The 16,961-nt window shown below is 43.2% G+C and overlaps 1 protein-coding gene and 1 long non-coding RNA gene across 7 annotated transcripts in view; one reads left to right on the top strand and one right to left on the bottom strand.

Moving 5' to 3' along the window:
* The window catches only part of LOC120102210 (uncharacterized), an 82,071-nt gene extending 77,309 nt beyond the window's left edge, over positions 1–4,762 (top strand). For all 3 annotated transcript variants that reach the window (XR_015686303.1, XR_015686302.1, XR_015686301.1), the window contains one exon: positions 3,508–4,762. This is a non-coding gene — a long non-coding RNA (uncharacterized LOC120102210). The remainder of the gene's footprint in view (positions 1–3,507) is intronic.
* The window catches only part of Hycc1 (hyccin PI4KA lipid kinase complex subunit 1), a 109,932-nt gene that overhangs the window by 60,911 nt on the left and 32,060 nt on the right, over positions 1–16,961 (bottom strand). For all 4 annotated transcript variants that reach the window (NM_001191969.1, XM_087658547.1, XM_087658546.1 and 1 more), the window contains exons 3-10: positions 16,311–16,412; positions 12,608–12,787; positions 11,886–11,966; positions 11,293–11,408; positions 10,911–11,006; positions 9,097–9,213; positions 5,264–5,351; positions 4,273–4,432 (exon numbers count right to left, since the gene is read on the bottom strand). In NM_001191969.1, the coding sequence (NP_001178898.1) occupies positions 4,273–4,432; positions 5,264–5,351; positions 9,097–9,213; positions 10,911–11,006; positions 11,293–11,408; positions 11,886–11,966; positions 12,608–12,787; positions 16,311–16,412 (940 nt within the window). The remainder of the gene's footprint in view (positions 1–4,272; positions 4,433–5,263; positions 5,352–9,096; positions 9,214–10,910; positions 11,007–11,292; positions 11,409–11,885; positions 11,967–12,607; positions 12,788–16,310; positions 16,413–16,961) is intronic.

The following is a 16,961-nucleotide window of genomic DNA, read 5'->3' as shown; positions in this document are numbered from 1 at the left end:
AATATTAAAAGAGTCAAGTGAGACTGTGGAGAGCAGGTCAGCATGCAATTAGTTATGTACCAGATCTCTCTAAAAAGAATTCTGTTATCACTCCACTGCGTTGAAATCTGGAGGGATTTTATCAGAGTGTGAGCCCAGGGCTGACAGTGGCCCTGGTGGCAGTGGGTGATGGCAGACATCTGGGTCCTGGAATGTTAGCAAATGCTGAGATAAAAGTAGTTTCACCTTCTTTACGATTTTCCCATTGCAACATAAGCGGTGGGAGATTCTTAAAGAAAAGAATGCCACGCTCATTTCAGAGCATCCTGAGATACCTTGCAGGACAACTCAGAAGTAACTGCTACAGGTAACTGAAATGGTCCAAAATTAATAATAAAAAACAGACCATAAGTTTGGACTAAAAGAATCATTTGGGGGTTGGGGATTTAGCTCAGTGGTAGAGCGCTTGCCTAGGAAGTGCAAGGCCCTGGGTTCGGTCCCCAGCTCTGAAAAAAAGAACCAAAAAAAAAAAAAAAAAAAAAAAAGGAATCATTTGTACTATTAATAGAAAAGAATCAATGTGATCAATTGCTAAAATTGAATGTATGTTTGCTTGTGTACTCTTTGATGACTCAGATACACATACACACCACTATGCCTACACCGCTTAACTGAATGATTAACAAAGAAGAAAGGTTGTAAAGTCCTGCCTGCCTGCTTGCTCCAGTGGGAGAGGCTCACCCCCCAACTCCTTCTTCTAATCTGTATAGAAGGAGGAGGGAGGATAAAAACCAGTAAGGACAAATATGTACAGGAGAAAAGGGAAAAGGCCTTTGATGGTCAGTCACAACGGTCAATCTGACGAGCCTGAGAATCACCGGGCACTGGCCTGCCTCATGGGGGATCATCTTCAGGCTGCTGAGGTGGAAACCCACCCACTGGTCGCAGCTCGCCCTGGACGGAGACGAGCTGGTGGAAAGCAGAGGTGACCGAGCCTATCCACTGGTCTTCCTCCTACTGCCTTGCCTGCAGTCTGCTGCCTCAGGGCCGTGTAATGACCACACCTCCAACTGTGAGCCAAAAGAAACCCCTTTTTCCTTCTAAAGTTTTCAGGGTATTTTGCCACGGCAACTGCGGTGTTTTGAATTGGTGAGATGTGAGGTTTTTGTTTTAATTTTTGTTTTAGTCATTATTTTGTTTCCTTTGGGGGGTGGCAAGGTTGGAAGGGTGGCTAAGAATGGAAAGGGAGTGAAGTGGGATTGAGATGCATGATGTGAACTCACAAAGAACCAATAAAAAGTTAAAGAATAAAAAGAATGGCTCCAATCGGTTCATATGTTTGAACGCTTGGTCCCCAGTTGGGGGAGGTTTGGGGTCATGAGGTGTGGCCTTGTTTGAGGCGAGTCCCTGGGGAGTGTTTGCATGCTCCTGCTTGGGGATCAGGTGGGGGCTCTCACTACTACCCCAGCACGTTGCCTGCCTAACCGCTGCCATGATCCCCACGAAGACCATGGACTCTAACCTTCTGGAGCTTCCTGACCCCAGTAAACTGTCTTCCATAAATTACCTTCATCATGGTAGTATCTCCTCCCAGCAACAAGAAGAACTAAGAAAAGGCTCAACAGAAAAGATATGCTTTAGTCTTTGTCACAAGTGGAAAACAAAGGAGTGGAGAAGAAAAAGCAAACTATTCCTTAAAATGGATGCTCCTTTTTCTTCTTTCCTCCCACGGCTCCAGCCCCACTAGTATATCGTTACAAAGCCCTAGTCCTGTCACGAGTGAAGGGTTTACAAAGAACATGCCTTCCCATGGGGACAGCTGTGGGAAGAGTGGGTAGGTGAGCTGAACAGACAGCTGACCCAGGATCCCCTCAAACACAGGAGCTCTTGAAGTCCACATCACCATGACCTGAAGTGACCCCCACAGTACTATGCTTCAGAAATACAGAAAGGCCACTGCGGGTCACTCTGGGATCTACATGCCCCTTCATACTGTTTCTAAAGAAATGTTTTACTTAGATTTTGTTACAGAAAATACAATACGTAAAATTTTACATATGAAGAAAATTTCAAATCTATTTTTAAATCAAGGATTGTCTATATAGTTAAGAAATATAAAATAGGGGTTGGGGATTTAGCTCAGTGGTAGAGCGCTTGCCTAGGAAGCACAAGGCCCTGGGTTCAGTCCCCAGCTCTGAAAAAAAGAACCAAAAAAAAAAAAAAAAAAAAGAAATATAAAACAATAGCCACCCTCTCCACAAGAAGCTACTGCTTATTTGAAAGCCAAACAATAAGGTCCAGGCAGAAATCACTGACATAAGGAAAGGACACAGAAAAGGGCTGAGCTAAGCAAAACATGGTAACTTCATGACCAAGGCGTCTCTGGGAAGTTGTGTTTCCATACGGCTTGCATGCTGGATGCCAGGTAGGCTCCCCATATGGCAGCATGAGAGGTAGGGAATCCTTTGCAAGAGGGCCCAGTGGGAGGTGTTTAGGGTATTTTGTTCCTACAATAGAAACACAGGAAGCCCAAAGGAAAATCTAGACTAACTACACTTGAGAAGGATGCTGCCGCCTACCTCTAGAGAGACTAAGGAAATATCATTTATTATAGTTCAGTGAAGGAGAGACAGTCACACTCAGAGAGTGACAACTGAGGCCAGCCCTTACACTATCTGCTCATGGGTGTACCTCTCTCTATTTTATAGTCCATTCTCTTTTATATCCTCAATTATGACACTTTTGCTATCATAAACAAGAGGTGCTCAAGTGCAGTGAGGGCTGAATAAACATAAAGGAACAGGTAATAAAAGGGCTACTTTAATGATGTTGTACCCAGGGAGAGTCTGCAAGCGGCAGCCAAAATGTCACCTAGATCCATAAAGGCATCCCAGATACAATAATTGTAGATTGTTTTATCCCGTTTTGGTCATTTTTGTCCTATAAAATGTTTCTGAAAAATAACTTCCATCTTGTTGCAGGATATGTATCTGTTTCTCGTAAAGCCACACCTGTGTACACACACACACACACACACACACACACACACACACACACACACACACACAGTGAGAAGGACGGGAGGAAAGCCATGAGAACCCGCTGTCGCCCGCCTCTGCAGCAGTGGTTTGGGAGTCAGTGTGTGCACAGTGACCAGCTTGTCGTAACTGCACTTGCTTTCACATGGTGAGGTATTACTTCACTGAAGAAACAGAAGTATGTTTGGAGTTGTATGCATTTTGTAGTTGTCTAATAGCAAACATCACAAACTCGTTTGTGCCTCCCTGTTGGACCGTCAGGACTTCTAGAGTAACTTTAAAATGAGCAACAACCACCATTGGTTAAACTGTAGTACCCCCCTTTCTCTTTTGGCACAGCCTCCCGCCCCCCCTCTCCTGTGTGTGTGTGTGTGTGTGTGTGTGTGTGTGTGTCTGAGGTGACAACAAGCCTTCTCAGGCAGGACCAGCTCTCTGTGTTATGTATGCCCTGTCACTCACCCTTTCCTTCCCTTCTCTCTTTGAACTGCAGGGGCACGGCTATGACACAGTCTCCCAGACTGAGCTGCTATTTTCACTTCCGAGGAGAGGAGGAAGAGAGCAGAGTAGGTCCTCTTAACACACGTGATCCACGCACTCGTGGGGCACAGAAGCAGTGAAGGTCTCTTTTGGGAAGGCTGACCTTACTTGTCTGGCTCGTGCCCATCTCTGCCAGGGAAAAAAGTCTACCAAGAAGAAGGGATGGAGAAAGGAGGAGATCAAGGAGCGGAGAGGGAAGTGGCAAAGCACGGGGAGCATGGCGAACGGAATTAACTTCCAGCAACACTTTAAAATAGTAACATGAAGCAGATAAGGAAGAAAACTAATATAATCTGGAATGAAAATGAATTTGTAAAATAGAAACGTCTGGTGTATCAACAGCATAACACTCTTCCCAGGGAGTCCCAACAGAATGGTAGGTCACTGGTGGGCAGGTCTACTGCAACATGAAAAACCCTGCAAGCTAAATGCCTGAGACCCGAGCACGAGGCTATCAGCAGCTGCACACGGCCCACGCCAGCCACCTAAGCACATGAGCAGCTGCCCTGCGCTTTCTGCTCTCCTGCCCTACTGCACCCAGTCAACTTTGAACAGTTTACTTCACTCATATGGCCAACATGAGAAGTGTCACCCTCCCATTGTCTGTGCCCTGCATGGGAACCTGGGGTCTTTATTTCCTAAGATCACAAGTTCTAACACCACAGCTGCAGAGAGCCATGTCAGAGAGCCAGCAGAGCTCAGACCGAGGAGTGCTCACCATGTCTTTTCCACCTGTGACCTCTTATTGACATGCTGGTAACTGCATTCCTTGATATTCTGGAGGACGTTGGTGTGATCTCCACTTGAATACACCGTGTACCTTCCTTACTAGATTTCATGGCACCCGGAGGCAATGAAGCCTTTATTGCATTAGCAACCTAAAAGGAAATAATGAAGTTGAAGACTGGTAAGCAGATACACTACTTACTTTTAGATGAAATATAAGGCTAAGCTTTACCAAATTCATAAGAAGAGTTTTCTCCCCAAGGTATATTAATATGATGACACATAAACCCTCCAAAAGAGAGAGTAGGAGGGACAGAGGGATGCTTACACCTCAGAACAATGTGAAGGTTTGTGGTTGGTAAATATCGAACTAGGTTTCTTTCTCAGCTTCAAATGCTAACTGAAAATGTACTTAGTGCGCTGAAATTCTTAGGAGCAGAAGAAAGTACTTAGTTAAATTAAATCTCCAATTTTTATACAAGTACTTTTTGTTTGTTTGTTTTTGTTTTTCCAGACAGGGTTTCTCTGTGTAGTCATGGCTGTCCTGGAACTTGCTCTGTAGAACAGGCTGGCCCCAAACTCAGAGGCTTGCTTCTACCTTCCAAGGGTTGGGATTAAAGGTGTTCACCACCACCAGCTTACACACACACACACACACACACACACACACACACACACACACACACGCTCTGTCTTCAGACACACCAGAAGAGGGCATCGGATCCCATTACAGATGGTTGTGAGCCACCATGTGGTTGCTGGGAATTGAACTCAGGACCTCTGCAAGAGTAGCTAGTGCTCTTAACTGCTGAGCCATCTCTTCGGCCCCATATAAACACTTTTAAATGTAATATTTCCCAGTACAACAAAGCTCTGAGTATTATAGACATTTTCATATGCCATGCATTACTTTTCAATGCATAGTTCTAAACTAAAAAGTTGTAAGTTAAGAATTTGCATGACTAAGTAAGTACAGCACCTACCAGCAGTGGCTCTGGGTATAGTTCTAGCTGGGCTCTGTATATAATGTCATCCAGTGCTTTCTGAGCTAGATCCCATTCTCCATTGTATCTGCAAAAACATGGGAGTTAAACAAAGCATTACTTTTAGTTTATCCTATATAACAAGACAAAACTTAATGAGGAACTATTTCTCTCTTCTAAAGAAAGCCGCAGACCACATTAGCACACTGCTTACATTCTATTCTTCTTAAGAATATTTTTAAGTCATTGAGTCCCTATTATCTGAAAGCCTATTAATAGCAAGGAAAATTTTATACATGTACATTTCTTCTCTAAGGAACATGACTATTTATAGAACAGAAATCAAAGAGCTAATGCAATTTCAGGCATCTTACACTGTCAAAGTAACTCAGAGCATAATAAATTATATACTGTAGAATAATTCTCTGAACAATTATGGTCAAATTACCATGTAGTTCCCATGGTTTTACTGAGAACACAGCCCTACCCACTTTCCTACATAGCTGTTCCTTTGCATTCTGAAGGCCATTTAGAAAGGAACAGAATGCATGTTGCAAACACAAGAGATGAGAAATTCGGTATGTGTGTATTACATCGGTATGTGTGTATTACATCGGTATGTGTGTATTACATGTGTTCAACTTTCAATGATATATCAAACCCTTCCTAAAAGTCAACTGAGTGATCCAAGTCAACAGACATATAATTCTGAGCCCAAGGGAGGGAGGCCATAAGCATCAATGAGAAGTAACTCAGTGTTCTGACAGGTTCTAGCACAGTGCAAAGCTGGTTCTGCAGGTAGCAGGGCATACAAACCTCTGGAACATATACACGGACTGTTCATATTGTCTCACGGGCTTCCCCCGTGCCTCCCCCATGCTGCAAGAAACATGGGAAGTGGGAGTGGGAAAAGGTGGCCCTGGGTGGTGCAGTCTTGGAGGAGCAGAGTGGCCGCTACCATGGGAAAAGCACAGGCCTGCCAGGTACTTTTTCATATGAACAGCTCTTTAGCTTTTGGGGAGAGAACAGCCAATCCTAGCACCCTATTATCCCCAAGGCATAGCTGAAGAATTGTGGCTTTGAGGGTAAACAGATATAAACTTCCGTCTATACTGAGATAACTAGGAGTTCTCTACTTCTCAAAGAGAGGCAAGAACAGTGAGGACCCTTCCCCCTCAGCACACACCACTAGGGACAAGGACTCTGTCTAGAACTGACAGGGATCAGGACAACAGAGAAAGAACACTTGACATTTCAGCCCATCACAGGCTAATGGACACTGAGAATAAGAAAAAACTTTCTTTTCTTTTTAACTTTCTGGTTGTTTTTGAGTTTCACATCATGCACTCCAATCCCATTCATCTCTCCATCCCTTTGAATCTGCCCTTGCAATCTTCTCCACCCCCCCAAAAAACCCAAAACCACCAAAAAACCAAAGAAACAAACCCCCTCTATCTCACTGAGAAGCTTTAGTGCGTCCACCATACACCTTTTTATGCTTTTATCCAGCCTTCTCTTGCAAACGTTTATTACAGCAAGCCATTGCTCTGTTTCAATGTCTCTGGCTTCTCCTACACTATCAATACAGGCTCCTCACCAAGGCTCCTCTCAGATATCTTGCTGCTGTTCTGTGTCATGGGGATCCAGCAGCTTTGGATCTGTAGGACCAGCCCCATTATGCACTCCAGCAGTTCATAGGTGGGGTAGATGTTGGGGTGGCCAACACAGAGTCCTAGATCAGGGCCAGCTCTCCAGCAATGCCTTGGCTAGTTCTTCAAGTGCCACAGCCAGAAGGGTGGAGCTAGCTCTCCTGTGCTCAGACCCTCCAGGCTGGCTCACCCATGCCCCTTGCCCCAACCAGGGCCAGTTCTACTGTGCCACCCAGGTGAGACACAGGACCTGCTCCCCCAAGTGCTGCAGCAGGTGAAGGGTGGGCCAGCTAGGAACAACATTCTGTTGCTGAAGGAGGGCCTAAAAAAAGGGAGAAGAGACCCTCTCTGAGGGACAGGCACACAGAGAGACCTGAAGGAGGAAAACTCATCAGCAATCCAGCTCCTACCCAAAATTCTAGGTAAAAGTAGTGAGATTTGTAGAGGTCACCCAGAATGTAACTATGGCAACAGTATCACAACCCTCCTGCCACCATGCTAACAAGAGCAAAGAGAGACACCCGTGTCCTTCCCTTTAGCTGTAGCCCACTGAAGCTCTTGGGGAACTACAATTTCCCCAAGAGTCTCTTGCTGGCAGAGAAGGACTGGGGCTGAAGCTTGCCTTCCAGGAACTCAAGTCGACAGTCTGACGACTTGTCAGGACAATGACGGATCTTCGAGAGGCGGACTGCGGCCATATATCCCTCTTGTCTTCCGTAATGTCTTCCTCTCTCAATATGGCTACACTGAGTAGAACTCCTTTGTCCTGCTTTTCACTATTTCTGTTAAGGCTGCTGGAGCCCTAGGCACTAACAACTTTGTAGCACCACCAGCGAAGTTTCCTCAGTATGCTAGATAAGGAACCATTCTGGTTTTCAGGCATAAATCATATTTACCTACGTCTCTACTGCCCTACTTCTGAGTGAGATCGTGAACATCAAGAATTATAAGACATAGAATATATAACGAGAGGAAAGAACGCTGTCGACGAATGAGGTGATTAACTGAACTAAGCCCAGGGCCAAAGATAAAGTAGTACTCACATGAAACACTAGGTTCAACCCCCATACCACAAAAAAAAAAAAAAAATCAGTAAATAAAAGAAAAAAGAAAACTAACTCCAGGGTGACCCAAATATTGAAGCTATCAGGGTAACTTAAGTTACTATAACCACTATTTCAAATGCTCTGGTGAAAAGACTGGAGCATGCACAAGTAAATTGAGATGTCAGGAGAGATCTGTTCTGGACAACTGCAGATCAAGTCTACGGAGTGAATGAAGGTAAGTTAGGCATGAAGACAGATGGAGGGAGGCACACTGAGGTGAGGAGAAGAAACCATTACTCCCAAGCCCCGTGGGCAGTACTAAACAATGGAACAGGAAGCTCAGGAGAGCTCTCTTTAAAGGCCAGTAAACAAGTATTTTAGAGCCAGGCCCCCATCTCTAACTCCAAGCTTCTGAGGAAGAAGCTGTAGCATCAGTTTAAGGACATGCTGCCTCTAGCAACAACAACCAACGCTCTCCCCCACTCCCATGCTTTAGGCTGTGGGACACGCCCTCTATCAGAACTACACAGCACTGCCATTACAACAGGGAGGCAGCAACAGCCAGTGTGCACACTCATGAACCCAACTGTCCTCAGTAAAACTTTATGAGGGACAGGAGACTAGGCCACACGTTCTTCCCTCAGTCTAGAGGCTCACTATCCACCAGAGAGAGTAAAAGTATCAGGTGGCTGTAAAGCAAGTGCCTTGTCATTTGTGTCATGTGTGGATTACAAAGGGCAAGACAGGATGCAAATACACACTGTCCTAAGTCACTACGAAATGGATTATTTCTGACAGAAGATTCTCCAATGTGCTTTTTAAGAGCTAGAATTTTTAGAAACGGAAAAAATAAGTTATTGGAATTTTTTAAAAAATCCACGTATAGAATAACTGAGTACGTTCACATTTTACCCATCTTCATTCTGACCCTGAATTTTAAAAACAATGAAGTGTTTTAGTCAGTCTGAAATTCTGCACAACTTTAAAATATGTATTTTAAATGATCAAACTATTAAGAACTTGATTCCTTTTCATTTATAAATATGATTATCTATTGAGATCATGCTGTTATAGGAACAGCCTGACAAGCTATAATATGCCAAAGGTCAACAGTGTGCTGTGTATATGACACACTTACATGGCAAAATACACGCCTGTTAGCATCTGTACCATGAAGCCAGATGAGATCGGTATCCTGCTGCTTGCACCTCCGTACTTTCTTACGTGTTGTCGGGGATATCCACACACACAGATTCTGGAAGACGGAAGGAAACGTACTTGTTAAGTACAGATGATGTTCTAAAATTTATGAACCAACAATACAAATTACAAATCTAGTAACCACTAGAAACCACTCTCCCGAACAGAGGCCCGTAACATTTCCCTGACTGCTATAGTGGGAAAAGACTGTAAAGCCCAAGGCAGGCAGTGTCTGTAGCTGGTAGTCACATGCTCACTGGCTGGTTTACTGATTTTGATCAATTCGATTATCAATACTCTGGGGACATTCCATGGAACTTACCATTAACAGACCCTTAGTGTAATCTTCAATTCCTGACTAAATTCTTGGTACAAATTTCAGGATGAGAAAAAGTACTATAACCTAGACTCAAGCTTCATGTAATATCCATTAAAAATTTCAGACATATAAAAAATTTTAATGCTCTTCCTAGACGTAGGGATGCACACCTTTAATCCTGGCACCTGGGAGGCAGAGGCAGGTGGGTCTCTGTGAGTTCAGAGTCGGCCTGGTCTACAGAGTGAGTTCCTGGACAGACAAGGTTACATAGCGAAACCCTGTCTTGAAAAAGCTAAAACAACAATAATAAAGATGCTGAAAAACATACAATAAATAAAATACAGGCCGTTTTATACTGTTTACAATGGATCTAAACATGTCCAAAGCAAATAATGTAAAAATTAAGGCAAACAAAACTTTCACGATGAGAAGTGGTGCAGGCGACAAGTGAGGCGCAGCTCAGAGGCCTCGTCCTTCTAGCCCTTTTTAGCCTCCTGACACTCAGCTCCACTGAGAATATGTGAGTCGAATGGACGTGGAGGTCCTACACCTCAGGCTGCCAAGACTGCAGCACAGCTGTCTGCATGGGCACCCCTGGGCCGAGACCCAGAGCATCTGATACAGGGTGCCCTGCACCTCGGAAGAAGGGACGGGGAGCCAACCGCAAACTCAAGCTCGTGAGCAAGTCCCAGGGCCTGAGCGCGCAGAGGCTCGCCAGGGAAGGTGGTACAATGCTAGGACCAGGAGACCATCCATGTGACAGGCCCACACCCCTAAGAGCAAAGCAAAGGCCAAAGCCTAGAAAGAGAAAGAAAAGCCCCGAGGCCAGGCTGGGATGCCACCAAACATCTGGCCTTAACAGAGCTGGCAATAGCCCTGTCCATTCATAGGTCCAAAATATAACCCTCCAGGGTCTTTGGACTCTCAGTCATGTTCTGTCTCTGCCCTTTGACTTCTCATACCAAGTGCCCAAAGTTGGGGCGGGGATTCACGGGCGCTTGAGCCTCTGCTCAGAGGACTCTGATCGCCAGTGCCCGCTTCCATTCTTCTAACACCTGTTACTAAAGTAAGACGTGATTACAACACACTGACTCCCTTACCAATTATGTAAATATAGCAATAGAAATAAAAGCAAACAAGATAAAAAGAAATGCCCAATCATATTCCACAAATTAAAAGGTTATGACCATGCCATTTTTTAAAAGTAATATAACTCCTTCTGATTTAATATTCCACCCAAACACTACTCAGTTGGACATTCATCATGTGGTTTTTGGTAGCTACTATTTCTAAGCCACCTTCTCTGTGCTTGGTAGGGTGACTTATGTAATGTTTTAAACCAACAATCACACAAAAATAACTTAGGTATGCAACAGACTAACAGTCCTACATTCATATGCTGCAGTATTAGAAATCTAGGAAATGTGGTTTACCTTGAACAGATCTGACACAGTGACTGGAGAGAAACACTGGGCATGTAGGTTAAGGCAGCGTTGTAACACAGCAGAAGGAATGTCAGCACTTCAAACCTGCAGACAGACCAGAGGAGTGTTAGCCGGCCTGGAACAGCAGAACTAGGCTTACACATTACAGATACAGTAAGGAAACTCAAAGGAAAAAGAAGTCTGCAAGTAACAGTCATGCATCCTCAAAACTCCAGATAATGCCTGTAGCAAAGCCCAGGGGTACGTCTAGGTAGGTCTGATTCTTTTATAAAATGACTTGATATCCACATTTAGCTCACTAATCATTATACATTTACTGAAACAATTTTTAAACAACTTAGCATACTAGAATTGTGCCTTTGCAGTATACCTGTTCTGTGCTGTCAGCATCTCCCGTTGAGGATGGGGGCCACTGTACACGACTTTTGATAAGCCATGCTGGGAGAGTGCACTCTCGGTCAGTGCCATAGACCCAATGCTGGAAGGCTAGAGCAAAGAGGCTGTTTTGTTGAAAGTGATATTGAGAATGCACAAAGCATGAAGACTGCCTACTAGCACACCATATAGCGTAGGGATAGTCAGACTGCCTATCACATTCCTACTCCAAGATTTAATAAAAAGTTAAAAACTAAACCACAAGTGAAAATTAAAATGCTTAATTACCAAAATTCCATCATGGAGTACACAATTATCCACCATGCCCCCACCCAGACACAAATTAAGATGAGCCTTACCCATTATACAAAGATACAAAATGCCTCCAACAAGGCTCTCACTATCAGATCTCAGTTCAATACTGTAGTGATTCTGACTTAATTTTTGAAGGGGTAAACATTCTGTGGTGATAATCAGTACCTTTTGAGGTACTAATAATTCACTTCTGTGCACAGGTAACTGCACCTAACTTGTGGGACTATTGGAGCTTAGGACCCAGCAAATACCCTTTGATAAGAAGCTACTTACTTCATGGTATACAGATGGTTTGGATAAAGACGGAATTGTAAAACTCAGTACTTTACTATGTCCATGTTTGTCAACTATTTCCTACAAAAGGAAAAGGAAATATCTTAAAGGTCACCCTTTACACGTAACATTTTAAAAATAAAATTAAGTTACTAGGACAATTTGTCCAGGTTTAATTTTTTGAGGTTATAATATTAATTACAACATCTCTCCCTCTTCTAGTGACTAGTGAATCTCAGAGTAGGTCTTTCTACTGGCTTTATTTATTTATTTAGTGAAGGCAAAAACCAGCTTACAAATACACTTAAACAGATACTAAACATGAAAACTCAGCAATAGTAGTAACTAGGCACGGCAGCACAAGCCTTCCGTCCTGCATAGCACTTGAAAGACAGGCCGATCTACGTGAGTTTGAAGCCAGCCTATTCTACGTAACAAACTCCAGGCCAAGTGAGAGCTACATTGCAAGACCCTGTCTCAAAACAAAATAAAATAAAACCCCACTCGTGGTGGAATAATAATAATAATGATTATTATTATTATTATTATTATTATTATTACTATTATTAAATTATTATCTCTATGAAAGTTTCAGCTTTCATTTCAACCCATAAAAACTTCTTTAATTATAGAGTGCCCCAATACCCCTAGGTTCTTTTTATGTTAAATGAATAGTAGTTTTACTAAAATGAGAAGCATTTTGTTATCTGTGAAATACAGACCAGGTTGTAAACCCCCAGAAGAAGGGCCTCAATGCAGCCGCTGCTGTGCACATTTCTGCTGGCTGACACGGCAAGGTAGCACCAGATCAGCTCGGGGAGAAACTGCAGAGTGAACCGCAGCAGCTGTTCCTCCCCACTGCGGTAGAACTCAAAGAGCTGGTGACACACAGGCTCTAGTAACTGGAAGAAGATGACATGGTGAACATGTGTGTGAATGACATCATTGTATGCATTATAGAAGGTTTCTCAGAGCAGTTAAGTCTGAAATATACAAATGTTTTAATCTTGAAGCAAACCTAGTCACTGGCCAGCTATTTCAGAAAGTTTAGATTCTAGTGACGGGACACCATAACACGTCAGCAATACGCTCTACTGCTCTTAGCAACTGCTGTTACTCAGGTCTGCAGCAGTTTTACCTCTTGGCCAAGCTGTGGAAGCCTCTTCTTTAATGCCTTTCTTCTTAGTAAGTCAACACATAACGGTCTGTGCGCAGGGCAGAAGGAACTAAAACAGGAATCCTGGCCCACAGCTTGCTCCCATGTGTGCAATGGCTAGTGTGTAGCAGGGCAGTTACAGAGCCATTACACCAAACCACTGCTGAAGCCATGGTTACTGTCCTTTTATACACAGATAAGAATCATCTACCGCCTTTTTCTTTCCCACTACACTACCAATTAAATTATGTTAGTAGCGATAACTATATCTTTATTAAAGACTCTTAAAGACCAGAGAAGCAAGTTAAAAGACTCCCATATCTCTCAACTGCTCCTTTAAGTCGTGCACTGAGAGCAAACATGGTCAAATGTGTCAGGAGACTCACAGGCACTGCTTTTCACGGAAACCTGAACAAACTATCTATTTCGTTACCAAATAGATTAAACCAAGACACCAGGCAGACTTCTATTACCAATCGTTACAGCAAAGAGAAACCAACGAAGAGTAGACATTTTTTATTTCAAATACACTAAACAAATAAGGTAAGGAATAGTCAAACCAGCCTCTCCTAAAATCAAGGCTGGGAATGCGGCTCAGGCAGAGTGTCACCCAGCGTACCCAGGGCTGTGGGTTCCATTCTCAGTGCCAAAACAAAACAAAACAAAACAAACCCAAACCAAAACAACAACAACAACAAAGGCGAAACCAACCAACAAAACAAAAAAAGCAAAACCAGACAAGCAGACTTTATAAAGGTTGTACATGCCTCTAATCCCAGCACTCAGCGAGGTAGAGGGTGGGGAAAGCAGAGGCAGGTTAATTTCTGTGAGTTCGAGGCCAGTCAGTGTGAGTTTTAGGACAATGAAGGCCACAGAGAAACCCTGTCTCAAAAAAAAAAAAAAAAAAAAAAAACCAAACAAACAAACAAAAAAAAAAAACCAACAAACTATCCACCTTCTGTCAGCTACTTACTCATGAGGATATTTTCCTTATTATCCACCTTTTGTCAGCTACTTACTCATGAAGATATTTTACACACCACAACGGTGGTTAGAAAGCAAGGCTGAGACCATCTCACACGGAAGGAAAGCCCAAAGTGACTGCCCTGTGCTCCAACACTCTCATTTCCAAATCCCCAAGCAAGCTTTAATTGTCTCAATCCAGGAAGCTTGGTAAGTTTAACAAGCATTTTCAATTATAAACCTTGCTAGAAAATTCATTCAAGACACTCTGAAAGAACACATAATCATCTTTAATCAAAATACACTCAAAGTCTTTATGACCAGTTTTAAATCCCAAATTAAAAAAAAATTTGCCTAATGAAAGCATGATTAAGTGAAGACAGATTTAAAGAAAAGAAAAAAACCATCTTGCAAAAACATTAAAATTACGCATTTGAAGTCAATACAGATAAATGCCAACATCTGTTTGCTGTTTTACAGCTTGCAAAAGACTATTTACACAGAAACACGATCAATCCCACTCTACTGTAAGTAGACTATGACTAGCCACATTTCTTCATACAAGGAAATGGAGACAGAAAGGCTACATACCATGATGGACAGCACACACTCACAAGAGCCAGAAAGGAGAGAGATCTGACTTTTATAAATGTCGGAAAACAACAATATACAATGTGAGAAATGCAGGTATAGATAACATGACTGTATTGTAAGGTGGCAACTGCACGTGTTGGGTTGCTAATGGCCCAGTGGCAGTCTGTACTGTATCTCCCTATGGAAACATAGCACAAACTCCTTGGCAGTGGAGGGCGGCATGTAAAGGAGGCCTGGGCAACAAGAGAAAAGAGGAGATGCTTTGTGGTGAGGAGAGAGCGGGCAAACGTAACTGATTAAATTACCCCAGATGAAGACTGGGCTTGTCAGGAAAATCCCTACGCCTGCTAGCGTCGCATTTGCAGTGGATTCCACAGCCTACTAAGTGGAATCTAGGCTACTCTGTACTCCCTCCAACACAAAGTAATTACTCAGAAGACAGCATCTCCTGCATCGTACAGTCTTGCTGCAAGGCCCGTGGATCCATGTGGCGTGTTATCTACCACTGAGTAAGAGATTAGCAGCAGGCCAGCAATGTCAAGGCTTAGGAGGCAGGGGTAATGGGTCTCCATGAATTTGAGGCCCGCCTAGTCTACACAGTGAGTTCTAGGACAGTCAGGGCTAAAAAGTGAGACCCTGCTGAGAGAGGAGGGCAGGCATGAGAGACAGACACACAGAGAGACAAAGAGAGACACAGAGACAGATGACAGACACAGAGAGACAGAGAGACTGTGATTGAGTGTAAACCTGCCCCATCTTTTCCTAAACTCAAAACAAAAGGAATTATGCAACTCGTTCCCTTTCCCTCTATTCCAGTGCTGTCTCCCTCTAGTCCCAGAAAGGAAAGGCACGAGCAGACCAAACTGCAGCGGTCACTGAATGCTTTGCACCTCCGCACCTCCTTAACCTCCCTGCTGCCAGGAGTGTTTGGGTCACTTGTCTGTATTTGTCCATGGTCTGCTCTCTCTGTTTCTGTTTTCTCTTTTTTTTTTTTATTGTTGTTGTTGCTATGATACCTGGTAACTTATAAAGAATGCATTCCTTCCCAGCTCTGCAAACTAGGTAGTCCAAGACCAAGAGTCTTTCTGCATCACCTCACAACAAGACAGATGGGTAAGAAAGCTAAGGTACCAGCTCACCTTGTGAACAGCACCAACCCCATATTTGTCCCAGGGTTTTCTCCTGCTCTTTACGTTAAGAACTGAACCCAGGACCTAGTGTGTGCTAGGCATGACCTCTCCCACTGAAACCTATCCCAGGCCCTCTCTTAATATCTGTGACAGTGGTAAGTATGTTCCCAGATGACCGTTAGAGGGAACAAGCATGTAAACCACCGAGACTCTGTCCTGCATGGCTGTTCAGCCTCGCTTCTCTCTCTCAGGAGGAAGATCGCTGCTTTCTGAGCCCCAAATGCCCACCACAGTGATGGCTTACAGCAGGCACATAAATATTTGCTGAAGAAAAAAGACTGTTTGAAGTTACTTAGATATTTCAAGACGATGGAGAGTCAGACACACAGAGAAGGAAAACAGAGAAAGATGGATTTGGCGATACAGTAAGTAAGGATTCTAGTTTTTGTTCTGGACAATGATACACTGAAATTCATTTTATTTTTGTTTTGCAGATATATACATTTTCTTACATATGTGTGTTATATTTCATAATTAAACAAAAATAATCAATTGAATTCATACAAACTGGAATGTACTTACCTCACTCTGTGGCTCCTGGATAACTTTATAGAGAGATGAAACTAAAGAACTCTTGTCTTTCAAATTTGTGGCATAATTTGGCAAAGATGTTTCTGGGAGTGTCTAAACAAATTGAAAAAAACTTTTATTTTTATGAAATTTTAAATCAGACAAATTCATATAAAAGAAAAGAATATAGATGGGTCATTAACACAGCCTAGAGCAGGGAGAGGGAAACTAAGAAACACTGCCTAAAAGACACAGTATTTCCAGAATTCCATGCTGGCATTTGGTGTAACTTTATAAAAATATCCAAAGAACAAGAACACAAATAAATAAAATAAAATCAACCCTGCATCCTTACTTAAGACAGTGAATTTTATGTGAAATAAATTATAACTAAACAACAAGTTAAAATATAGTTTTATTCTCTTATTACCAACAGGGTATATCACCATCAGAACTCACACTGGGACCAGGGCAATGCTCAGGCGTGACGCACTTGCTGCACAAACGTGAAGACCGGAATTAGCATCTCCAGCTCCTACTTGCAGCCACGCTGGGCAGGCACTCTGGGCAGCCACGCTGGGCAGGCATGCTGCTGACTGTAACCCCAGTGTTCTGTAGGTGGAGCCCAGACGGGGCACTACCAGGGAAAGCCAAATGGTGTGC

Source organism: Rattus norvegicus, chromosome 4 (assembly GCF_021556685.1).
Source record: "Rattus norvegicus strain SHRSP/BbbUtx chromosome 4, alternate assembly SHRSP_T2T, whole genome shotgun sequence".
NCBI classification, from domain to species: domain Eukaryota; kingdom Metazoa; phylum Chordata; class Mammalia; order Rodentia; family Muridae; genus Rattus; species Rattus norvegicus.
Note: the sequence above shows the minus strand (reverse complement) of the source record. Positions and strands in the feature narration are given on the sequence as shown.